The sequence below is a fragment of the Nomascus leucogenys genome, chromosome 3 (genome assembly GCF_006542625.1).
Source record: "Nomascus leucogenys isolate Asia chromosome 3, Asia_NLE_v1, whole genome shotgun sequence".
NCBI lineage: Eukaryota > Metazoa > Chordata > Mammalia > Primates > Hylobatidae > Nomascus > Nomascus leucogenys.
In genome coordinates this window covers 143,844,429-143,857,124 of record NC_044383.1, presented here as the reverse complement: position 1 = coordinate 143,857,124, position 12,696 = coordinate 143,844,429, and the positions used below count along the sequence as shown (strand labels likewise).

The window sequence follows — 12,696 nt, the reverse complement described above, 5'->3', positions numbered from 1 at the left end:
ATAGTAAGCAAAGACACAGTACAATATGATTAGATCTAAAACATTTAACTGTATAAAAATAATGTCCAATTTGTGGTGAAAAAGATATAACTAAAATACTGGGCAATAATTGATCATATTGCGGGAGATGATTGGAGTTAAATAACCTTATGTCTTTTTGTAATTCAGGAAAAGGCTAATGATACTAAGTAATTTCAGACTTTAACGTCAACATGCTTATGATAACCACTGGAAAAAAGAGACTTGTAACACAAAGCTTCCACAAAGTTGGGAGTGGGCTCCTGCAATCTATAAGATGGTAGACAGAAATCCAAATACATCAGTCAACACAATGCTGTACAGGCAGGCACCAAGATCAGACTGGATAACAAGGTAAAATTCAGCTATTGGCTTTTATATATCTGGGAAATATTTACCAAAAGCTAGTGAAATCACACTGACATTAGAAATATAGTCTTTAAGAAAAAATGCATTACCAGAGATAAAGAGGTTCACTTCATAATGATAAAAATTTCAATTCACCTAGAAAATAATACTAATTGTAAATGTAGAGAAAATTTTTAAATCCACCATTTTAACATCTCCATCAAGTAGACAGAGGATCAGTTAGACACAACAGATCAAGTAGAGGAACACAATTAGTAAGGATATAGATATGAACAGCACAGTAAGTCTAATGGACATAGAGCATACAGAATAGACACACACATCAATAATATGTATAATCTTTTTGTGCACAGGTGAAACACAAAAGCTGACTGTATGCTGGGTATAAAGTTAGCCTCAACAAATTTCCAGGTACAGTACTGATTTTAATCAGGTTCCCTGATCACAATGAAATCAAGTTAGAAATCACCAACAAGAAAGAGAAAAACCCAATACATTTGGAAATTAAACACAATTCTGACAACTCATCGGTTAAAGACAACTCTTTAAAGTCTCAGAAATATGAAGCTTGTTCCAACTGCCTTAAAACATGAGGCAATTTCTCATGTAATCATTAGTAAAATTGATTATGTTTTAAAAAATATAATTGCCAATACCTAAGCTGCAGATGTAAATTTTGTGTTGTACCTGTATACACTTTTAACAAATACACTCAAACACATGATTAAAAGAACTAAAGCTTACAGCTGGGGATTAATAGTTTTCTACTTCAATAATCGAGTCACTTATCTCACTAGAATATATTTTTGCTCTTTTAAACTCGTTATTGAAGATACAAAAGTGATCGCAAACAGAGTCTCAGCTTCTTGAGGCTGACAGCATTCAAAGGAGACAGCCATCAGTTATAGCAACAAATATAAGATGGCAGTCGGGGTGTGTAATGTGACCCTGAAACAGGGGTGGGGACATCAGGAAAGGCTTTCCCGGGGAAGTGATGCTTAGACACATTAAGACCTAATATGTGGCTGGGCACAGTGTCTCACACCTGTAATCCCAATACTTTGCGGGGCTGAGGAGGGAGAATCACCTCAGTTCAGGATACATGGTGAAACCCCATCTCTACAAAAAACACAAAAAGTAGCTGGGCCTGGTGGTGCACACCTGTAGTCCCAGCTACTTGGGAGACTGAGGTGGAGGGATCACTTGAGCCAGGGAAGTCGAGACTGCCGTGAGCCGTGTTCGTGCCACTGCACTCCAGCCTGGATGACAAAGCCAGACCCTGTCTCCAAAAAAAAAAAAAAAAACCAAAAATCATCATCATCATAAAAACATAACATCTAAAAACAAAGTACCTAGGGAAGGACAAGGGAGAACAGCATTCCAGAAAAGAAACAGCAGTACTGCAAAGCTACAAAGTTTTAAGTGGACAATTAAAGTAAAACTATAATTTAATTTTCAGATGGTCAATATAAAAACAAGGCACAGTAGAAAACTGCAACATTTTTATGCCTTCTAATCCATTCATTCTTTAATGAGACTTGTTCATCTTTCTACTGTCACAGAACTTTTCTTTGACTATACAAAACTGTACAAACACTCTACTTAAGACGCATAGAAAATACTACTGCTATACAAAGTTAAATGGTTAGCGTTTGTTAGCATTTTCCAAACATTTTAAAAGCCATAAAAATCAACTTTAATCCTTAAGACCTGTTAGAAAGATATTTCTATTCCAGTCTTCAAATAAAGAGGTTTCTGCTCTGGAGGAGCTACAAAGTATGCCTTCTGAATTGTTCTCACAAATCTATGCATGGAATAAACAAGTCTTAAGCAATTCATTTATTCCCTACCATTATTTTTAACATTCCATACCCACTTAATTTAACCAGACAAGCTGTGTAACACATGTGTATAACTTTAGGTACTGGAACCAAAGAGTTAAAAAAAAAAAAAGCATCAAGAACTCCTAGAATCTTGTTATAATTAGCCTAAAGGTGACTATGTAAGCACAAAAGGATCCAAATTAGTGATCGAAGGTTAACTTTGACATAGAAATTACAGCTAAATTACACAGATATGGATTAACCTCCACTAAAAATTTTCTTCATGTCCCCTTTGACAGACACTGAAAAAAAATTCTTCATTTCTTTTCCAGGACTTGATCTTTTAAATAAAACGTGATGACTGACAATGTATTACATATTTACATATTATATATATATATACATTATATATATAATATATAACGTATAATATAAATTGGTTATATTTTGGCTAGGTCAAAATATAACCTTTGGAGGCTTCCAATAAAGGTCAAGACTAAAATGCTCTGCAGTTTTTGTATTAATATTTGTAAAACAAGACTTGATTGTACTGTGAGTGCATACACTTAAACTGAATGCAGCATTCTACTGAGTAAGGATTAGAAATAGAAAACAGATAATCCCCTTAAAATGTGAAGTTACTGATTAACTTTCCTTTTTTTTTTTTTCTTGAGACGGAGTCTCACTCTGTCACCCAGGCTGGAGTGCAGTGGCACGATCTCGGCTCAGTGCACGTTCTGCCTCCCGGGTTCACGCCATTCTCCTGCCTCAGCCTCCCGAGTAGCTTGGACTACAGGCGCCCGCCAACACGCCCAGCTAATTTTTTGTGTGTATTTTTAGTATAGATGGAGTTTCACCGTGTTAGCCAGGATGGTCTCGATCTCCTGACCTCGTGATCCGCCCGCCTCGGCCTCCCAAAGTGCTGGGATTACAGGCGTGAGCCACGGCGCCCGGCCCTGATTAACTTTCTTTAGCAGTGAAGGACTGTCCAACTAAAGTTTTTCTTGTAAAAGATAATTTCCTTTTCTATTGTAAAATATAGTAGTGGAGTTTTTAAAAATCCCAATAGCTCAGTGATAACCACATCCTTAAGAAAATACGTAAGAACAAACAAGAAAATTGTATCTGAAGATACTATAGCCAAGTCTCTGATAAATTCAAAGGGAAATCGACATCCCTTAAAATATCCAGATACTGAATTTACTTTTCATCAGTTAACACTTATAGCAACAGCCTGAGTGCCACTGGAGCCTACATTTTTATTAAAAGTTAGTCATTACTACTAAGCACATTCTCCCCACCCCTTGAAGAAGACAAAGAAAAAAACACAACTACTCAGGTGTGGGGAAGGGGTGTGTATATGGGGGAAGGGAGGAAAGTACCAACTTGACTCTCTGGGAACAACTAAAAAATGAGACTTTGGTTTGACAAAAGAATCACCAGGATGTCAGAAAACTAAGGAAGGGTCTTCTTTTAATAACTGCTTCGTTGCTCTTCTTTTTCTTAAAATGGAAATGGTTTGCCACAATGTAAACATGGAAATGAGCACCATGTGGAACAGTGATTAGACAGCCGAAAGTAACAGAACTACTAGAATTTGCCTTTGGAGTGGTGTAGATAACGAAGTAGAAGGTGCTTACGCATGCTTTAAGGATCGTGTTTAAGCAAAGACACATGCAATTCAAGATTAATATACAAGAACCACTTTTCAATTTTTTTGGAAAAAAATTAAGTTCAGGCTTAACTACGAAATAAAAATTTCACTACATATACCTGCACTAGTTGCTAAACTGCATTCCACTTAAAGGATAGTACAGGTAACATGCCTCAGTAGACCAGAGCGTAAAAACACACTGACCACCACTAGACACATCTCTGTGTCATAAACCGTCTTTTCTTTCTTCAAACGGAGTCTCGCTCTGTCGCCCAGGCTGGAGTGCAGTGGAGCGATCTCGGCTCACTGCAACCTCCGCCTCCCGGGTTCAAGTGATTCTCCTGCCTCGGCCTCCAGAGCAGCTGGAGCTACAGGCGCACGCCACCACGCCCAGCTAATTTCTGTATTTTTAGTAGAGACAGGGTTTCACCATATTGGCCAGGCTGGTCTCGAGCTCCCGACCTCAGGTGAACCACCCACGGTGGCCTCCCAAAGTGCTGGAATTACAGGTGGGAGTGAGCCACCGCGCCCTGCCTATAAACCGCTTTTAAGGTTGCAAGATGAGCATGTATTAGGATGTGTAACTGGTAATTTCTGGAATGTCTGGCAACAACCCTCAAAATCAAATTTCCTTAGAAATCCTTGGCCTACGTTTTATTTTTAAAAAGGTCAATACAAAATTAGTATGTTAAAAAGGTGGCAAGTTCTTTCGCATTAATAAAACCAAAGCACAGCACAGGCAATAATATATTAACAAGAAGGTAATTATTTCAGTAACAGCAGCAACAGGTTCCCTGGAAGAGAATCCCCATTTCTCTACAAACGCTGCACCTAGATGGATTCGGAGCACAAAATTTACCACAGCACAACATCTAGCAGACCGAAGTCAAGCAATGCTGATCTTTCAAAGAGATTTCACATTTCTTATCATTTTCTACCTTAACACTCCACAAAAAAAGCAAACACCTATCGAAAAATAAAAAAATAACGTTTCTAGCTACCCAAAAGTAGCTCAGAGATATCAAAAACAAATAGAGAAAGGGGTGCTGATGCTAACAAAGTGATATTACAACAATTAAGTGCAAAAGTAAACCCACTCCTCACAGCGTATCACAGATCAGTTAATGGCTCAGGTATAGAGCCTCCTCCCTCAGGTCCTCCCTTCCGTGACCGTGACTTCCCCAGTGACTATTTTACATCAAGTAACTACTGAAAACGCCCAAGGAAAAGGAGCGGGGGAGGACGGCTTTTGAAAATTCAGGTAGCCAAGAGTGACTGCTAATTTCATAAACAATAACGTAAAAGAAGCAAACCACCGCTCCTAGCCAATGACCAAGCAGGAGTCAAAGTTCCACCACGTAATTCGGACCTGGGCCTTTTTTCAGGCAAACACGTAATCGAAAGCACAGTCATTTCCCTCTTGATATTTTATTCATGCCGGCAATGCCATTCACACTGAAAAGGTAGCAAAACAAAAGAAAAAAATAACAGCAGCGAAGGCAAAGGGGCGCGGGGCGTCCCAGCCTCGGTCCCTCCCCGGCCGCGATCTCCCGCAGGCCAGGACGGGAAGCGCCGCGTCCTCTCCGCCGAGGTCTCGACTCCCACCCGCCCCGCGGGGGCGAGGGTCCCCCAGGCGGCAGCGGGAAGGGACGTGGGGGCGGCGGGGACGCCGGACGCCACAGAGCGCCAGTCGCCTCGGGGGCCTCCCCGGGCTGCGGGAAGTTTCCGTCCCGCGGCCCCTCCGGGCGAGCCCGCCGCAGCCCACGCTCAGGTGCAAACTTCCCAAACCTCGCTGCGCCCGGGGTCCCAACCCGCGCCCAGACCCGAAGCCCTCCCCCGGCGCGATCCTGGCCGTCTGTCTGCACGGCCCGCCGCACCCATGCCCAGAAGGGACTGGCTGGGCCGCGGACCCGCCCGGGGACTCCACCGAGGACGGGGAGTGGCCCCTCGGCCACCCCCGGCCCCGACCCTCCCAGCGGCCCCGGCCCCGACCCTCCCCGCGCCGCCGCGGGCCTAAGCGACCGGCCGGGCCTGCGCCGCGCGCCCCTCACCTTGGTGGCCATGGCGGGCGGGTCCCCCAGCCCGGGACGGCCGGCTCGTCTCCCGCGCCGCGGATGGTGATTCTGAGCCGCGCAGGCAAACGCAAGGGCGAGGGCGGCGGCTCCGGCTGGGCCCCGGCGCGGCGGCCGCTCCTCCGCCTCGGCCCCGAGTCTCGACGCTCAGGCCCAGCCGCTGGGTGCTTGGCTACTCCCGCGCCGCCCGCTCCTGCAGTTCCTGAAAGTCCCCGGCTGCGCGGCCCCCGCCCCTGCCGGCCGAGCGTCCCATTTACCGCGGCGCGCGCGGCGCCCAGCGGAAGCGCGCCCTGGGCCCTCGGCCGCCGCCCGGCCTCCTCGCCTCCTGGCCGCCCCCGCGCCGCGCCGCCGCCCCGGGCAGTCGCTGCCGCTGCCGCTGCCGCCGCTGCCGCCTCCGGGCGCCCTTGGTCGAGGCTGGGAGCCGCGTCCCGCGCAGCGGCGGGGTCCGGACGGGCGTCCCGGGCCATGGCCCGCACCCTGCGTGGCTGCCCCACGGGAAGCGGTCCGCGGCCCACAGAGCCGCTCGGGGGAGCCGAACCCCGACTCCGGTTCACGCTCGGCCGGCGCCGCACGCCGTGGCTCGGGGCTTTCCGTGCATGAGGTGGGAGGGGGCGGCAGGAGCTCTCGACGCTCCCGGCAGACAGGAGCCCCGCAACCCCGCTGTCTTTGCCCCACGCCGGCGGTGTTGCGGGGTCGCCGTGCCCTTGGCTGAGTACCCTGAGTGCCACATAAACAGCTGGGAAGGAGCGGAGCAATGGCTTCCTGGGCCTCTTGCTCCTGCCCGGAGGCTCCCTCAGGCCGGGGTCCTGGCTTGGAGCCCCTCGGACGGGAAGGTGGGGGGTTTCGTTCTGTGACGCCCCGTTAACCTCATTCTGGAATCTTGATAAGTTTAAAAATCCCCGAGGGCCCAAGAGGTTTGGGGGACAACAGGCTCTCTGAAGGGGAAACGAGGGCTCTAAAATTTTCCATCTTTCTGTCAGTGTTTCTCTCCAGAGTTGGAGATATATATATATGGGTGTTACGAATAAACGAAGGACTTGAATTGAGCAGCAAGATTTTTCACTGAAGGACAAAACACGACTGGAAGATGTATCTTAATTGGCATACTAGTGGAGTGCTTTTTTATTATTATGAGGGATATATTTGTAAGAAGAGACAACTATCAAATGTAAATCTCTGGTGTTTAATGTCAAGTTTGTGTCTTCTTAAATACATTCCATTTGACCTGAGATTTCACTAGTTACATTCAATAATGGGGTTTAAAATAGATACGGTATTGCAGAATTTTCTGTGAATTTTTGTGTTTGTTGAGCTCATGGTTAAGCTATAGTCATCATAATATGCATAAATAGTTGTCTTTCTCCGTAAAAAAAAATGTTGGGAGGCCAACATTCGTTGACAGCCTGCTTGCTATATACTAGGCTTCTACATCCCCATCTCATTTAATCCTTATAAGAAACATTAGAGAAACTCATTATTGTCCACTGTTTACAAAGAAGAGCGAATCAGGGCTCACTTAAATAACTTGCCCATTTGGTAATACTTATTCAAATCGAAAATGACCGTAACCCTGGACCCATTAGCCCTCCTGGGAATTTATCCTGTCAAACACTTGTACAAGTGATCAAAGATGTTCATCAAAGATTGTTCTGTAATAACTCCAACCAGAAAGCAACCTATGTGTTTGTTAACAGGGCTGTTTCAGTGAACAAGATACATCCATTCAAACAAAATACTAGGAAGCCTGTAAGAAAATGATGATATTGTAAGAGGTGTTAAGAAAGATAAAAAGAACATTATGTATGGTACATTTATGTAAAAAAAATGGAAATATGTTATACATGCCTAGAAAATTTCTGAGAAAGATTCGCCAGATCCTGTTGTCAAGAGTTTTTGACCGTGTGTTATGTATAACTTCATTTAAAAACAGCAGTTACATTTTATTAAACAATGGAAGAAATAACTTGGCTAAGAGCACACACTAGTATGTGGAAAAGTCAGGATTTGAACTCAGGCAATGTCATAAGTAATGAGTTTTCCATATTCTTTTAAATGTGAAGGCTGGGTACAGCTCTCTCTGCAGCCGTTCAACAATGCATCCCTTGATAGGAAGGTGCAAAGTTAGGGGCACACCTGTGAAGACAGGCCTTTCCACACGCTCATCTGGCAACTCCTATGCAAATAGTCATCCTGGGCACCCGGCACCATGAAAGCAAGAAGACTAGAGACTTCCAGCTTTTCCCACCCGAACAATTCCATAACCCTGGTTTTATTTTTTAGAAGTAATGGTGGAGGGCTGAGGTGGAAGGATTGCTTAAGCCTGGGTGTTCAACACCAGCCTGGGCAACATAGTGAGACCTCATTTCTAGAAGTTTTTTGTTGTTGTTGTTGTTGTTTAAAAAAGAGCAAGACTGTCGAAAACGAACGAAAAAGTACATAAAAAGAGATAAACATGGCCGGGCGCTGTGGCTCACGCCTGTAATCCCAGCACTTTGGGAGGCTGAGGCGGGCGGGTCACGAGGTCAAGAGATCGAGACCATCCTGGCCAACATAGTGAAACCCCGTCTCTAGTAAAAATACAAAAATTAGCTGGGCATGGTGGTGCGTGCCTGTAGTCCCAGCTACTCAGGAGGCTGAGGCAGGAGAATCGCTTGAACCCGGGAGGCGGAGGTTGCAGTGAGCCGAAAGCGAGCCACTGCACTCCAGCCTGGGCAATACTCCGTCTCAAAAAAAAAGATAAACGTGCACTTTCACAATAAGCCACACCGAAGGGATCTTGAACATAACTAAAATCTTTATCACATTTTTAGTAATGAATTGAGTAGTATATCTCCAGTAAATACTGCTAAACTTAGGAGTTTTATTTTTATATACGTCAGTCAAAATCAACATTACTTCATGAATGTTATAGAGGAGACTCACTTTCATAGAATATATTTATATATAGAGAGAGAGAGAGACTGGATCTTGCTCTGTCACCCAGGCTGGAGTGCAGTGGCCCAATCTCGGCTCACTGCAGCCTCCGCCTCCCAGGTTCAAGTGATTCTCCTGCCTCAGCCTCCCCAGTAGCTGGGATTACAGGCAACTGCCACCATGCCTGGCTAATTTTTTTTTTATTTTTTATTTTTAGTAGAGACAAGGTTTTGCCATGTTGGCCAGGCTGGTCTCAAACTCCTTATCCCAAGTGATCCGCCTGCCTCAGCCTTCCAAGGTGCTGGGATTACAGTCGTGAGCTGCTGCACCCAGCCGTGGCGTTTGTCTTCTGCTCCCACTTGATCACCCATGCATATCTCTCTTCTGTCCAACTTCATCCTTTAAGCGAGCTTCCTTAGAGTTGATTCTCTACGCAGGCCTGCCTTCAGAACCCAGAACCCAGAACCCTGGGCCACGCTAAGTTCAGATTTTCCTCTATAGCATGAGCTTCCATTACTCCAGGGGTGAGAACACAATTAATTAAGCAATTGGATTTGCATTTGCAGACTGCATTTGGTTATTACTAGATAGAAAAAGACCTGGAGCCAGAGCAACAGAGCCATTCTGTTTAGGCTTTGTAGTCTAGCTTCTTTTTTTTTTTTTTTAATCATGCCACAGGAGGTAAAGTGATTAGGATTCACAGGAAGCCTCGTCCAGCCACACAGTTGGGGGGACAGGAAAATAATGACCACCACCTCTTCCCTGGGTTTGTTCAGTATGGTGAGGTGTTTTTATTCAAAATTAGATTCTCCTTATGTTTTTAAGAGCTCAGAGCCCAACTAAATGCTTGGTCAACTAATGGGAAACTAACGTGGGAAGGTGCAACTATGGGAACTAATGTGGAACGGACTGAAAATGTGTAATGGTCACCTAATGTAAGGATCGGAGGATGAGAATAATGTGTAATAATACAGAGTCAGCCTGGGTCTGGCACAAGGGGATACCTCCTCCTCTCACTTTAGGGCATGAATTCAATGAGGTTAAAGAAAACCTTGGGGTGACCTTGAAAATAAACAGTGGAAAGGAGTACAGCTGGTGCCATTCCAATCCTAATAAATGTATGACGTCCTCACCTTGGACCGGACGCTGTTACAGGTGAGGGAGATAAAAGTCCCTGCTCTCTTAGAACTTAACAATCTGTAGAGGGTGGGGGAAGACAATAAACTACAAATAAATGTCTAATGTGCCAGGTGCTTTTATAAGTGCTCTGAAGAACCTTTATGGGGATAAAGAGAAGCAGGAGAGGTTTTTTTCATGTAAGGTTTCCCCTTGACATTAGACTAGCTGAGTGTATGTATGGAAGTGTATGGCTTTAAAATTGTGTTTGTTTTAGTTGGTTGGCTGATTGGTTGGTTTTAATTTTTGTTCCATTTTGACTAAGTCACATTTCTCTCTCCATTGTCTCGGAGACACAGAGCCGTAAACAGTAACGGGACATAGTGTCCAGAACTAGAAATTGAGCAGAAATCTGACTGCTAGGACCTGAGCAGTCCAGGAAGGGACAGTTGGCATGAGCAGAGAGAGACTGGAGGCTAGGGAGGCTGCATGGATGGCAGAGGTGGCAGCAGCAGGCAGCGTTAGGCTGGAACAGGAACCGTTTGCTCAAGGTTCTGTACTAGACTGTTTGCTGAGTTTAGGTAGTTCTGACTCCCAGAAGGACTGAGCTGTGAGGTCAGGGCAGCAATCGAAGATTGGCTCACCAGTTGGCTTACGAAATGAAGTCCCAGCCTGTAGGATCCCTGGTGTCTCATGAAACTTTGCCCTAGGATATTGTTTTAATTCTTTGACCTGTTATGGTCAGGCTGGTGTGAGTCCTCGGAGACGTACTGGCATTCAGTGATTGGGCACAAAGAAGTAACAGTGGATATAGGACATTTTGCTAGTTCATGTGTCATTGCTCAAGTTACAAACTGTGATGGTTAAAACTGAGTGTCAACTTGATTGGATTGAAAGATGCAAAGTATTGATTCTGGATGTGTCTGTGAGCCTGTTGACAAAGGAGATTAATATTTGAGTCAGTGGGCCGGGGAAGGCAGACCCACCCTTAATCTTGGTGGACACCATCTAATCAGCTGCCAGCACATCTAGAATATAAAGCAGGCAGAAAAAAAACTTGAAAAGACTAGACTGGCCTAGCCTCCCAGCCTACATCTTTCTCCCGTGCTGGGTGCTTCCTGGCCTTAAACATCAGACTCCAAGTTCTTCAGTTTTGGGACTCAGACTGGCTCTCCTAGCTCCTCAGCTTGCAGATGGCATATTGTGGGACCTTGTGATCGTGTGAGTTAATACTTAAAAAACTCATATGTGTGTGTGTGTGTGTGTGTGTATCCTATTAGTTCTGTCCCCTCTAGAGAACCCTGACTAATACACAAACTATAGAGAGTTTTTTTTTTTTTTGAGACAGGGTCTCACTTTGTTGCCCAGGCTATAAAGCAGTGATGCAATCACAGCTCACTGAAACCTTGACCTCCAGGGCTCAAGTGCTATTTTATTTATTTATTTATGTATTTATTTATTTATTTATTTAGAGTCAGAGTCTCCCTCTGTTGTCCAGGCTGCAGTGCAGTGGCACGATCTTGACTCACTGCAACCTCCACCTCCCAGGTTCAAGCAATTCTCCTACCTCGGCCTCCCGAGTAGCTGGGATTACAGCACCCACCACCATGCCCGGCTAATTTTTGTATTTTTAGTAGAGACAGGGTTTCACCATATTGGCCAGGCTGGTCTCAAATTCCTGACCTCGTGATCCGCTGGCCTCGACATCCCAACGTGCTGGGATTACAGGCATGAGCCACCGCGCCTGGCTCAAGTGCTACTTTTAAAGCTAAAAGCCCCACATAACATGCTAGCACACACTGACACACTCTCATATCCTTGCTTTATGGAAGGCAACTCTAATGACAGTGCTTGCTAAATACAAGTACAGGACATTTGCTGTGACTGCCATGATTTAGAGCCAGACACTGAAAATTACATCCTCCATCCCTTGTGAGTCCTCTTCTTCTTCCCCAGGACTTTGATCAGAAAGCCCACCCACTGCTGAGTGCTGAGTGCTGAAGAGATGGCCTTGGTCCTGGCATCAGGCATCCTTGGCTTGAAACTCACTTCAACTGCATGTCACCTGTGTGAGCTTGAGCAGGTACTTTCATCTTGATCCTCAGTACCAATGTCTGTCTTTGTCTGTTCAGGCTGCTATAACAGAATACCATAGACTGGGTGGCTTATTAATGACAAATGTTTGTTTCTCATAGTTCTGGAGGCTGAAAAGTCCAACATCAAGGCACCAGCAGATTCAGTGTCTGGTGAGTGCCCCCTGGTTCATGGACAGCTGTCTTCTCGCCGTGTCCTCACATGGTGGACGGGTGAGCAAGTGCAGTGGGATCTCTTTTATAAGGCATAATTCCAATCATGAGAGCTCTGTCCTCATGACCTGATCACCTCCCAAAGGCCTCACTTCCAAATACCATTACATTAGGGGTCAGGATTTCAACATCTGAATTTAAGGAGGACATAAACATTCAGTCAATAGCATAGCAATGTTGCCCTGGGTTTGTTCTGAAGAGTCCGTGATTAACTGGAGTAGCAGGAAGTTCTAACAGATCTTAATAGTTACTATAACGATGTGCTGGGCTTCATGCTGGTGGTGGCCAATATCTTCTTGCAGTTCTCAATTCTGTAACAAATTTCCCAAGATGCTGTTTTCCAATGACTACAGAGTATTGATCACACCCAGTACCTGTATTTGCTCACTCCTGTGGCATTCCTTTCTTCTTTTTCTTTCCAGTCA

General features: G+C 45.1%; 1 protein-coding gene across 1 annotated transcript in view; it reads right to left on the bottom strand.

Annotated features, from left to right (window-relative positions):
- SNX9 (sorting nexin 9) overlaps positions 1-6,194 on the bottom strand; it is a 123,281-nt gene extending 117,087 nt beyond the window's left edge. The window contains exon 1 of the mRNA XM_030809896.1: positions 5,916-6,194. Within this exon, the coding sequence (XP_030665756.1) occupies positions 5,916-5,927 (12 nt within the window). The 5' untranslated portion in view covers positions 5,928-6,194. The remainder of the gene's footprint in view (positions 1-5,915) is intronic.
- Between the last annotated feature and the right edge of the window lie 6,502 nt (positions 6,195-12,696).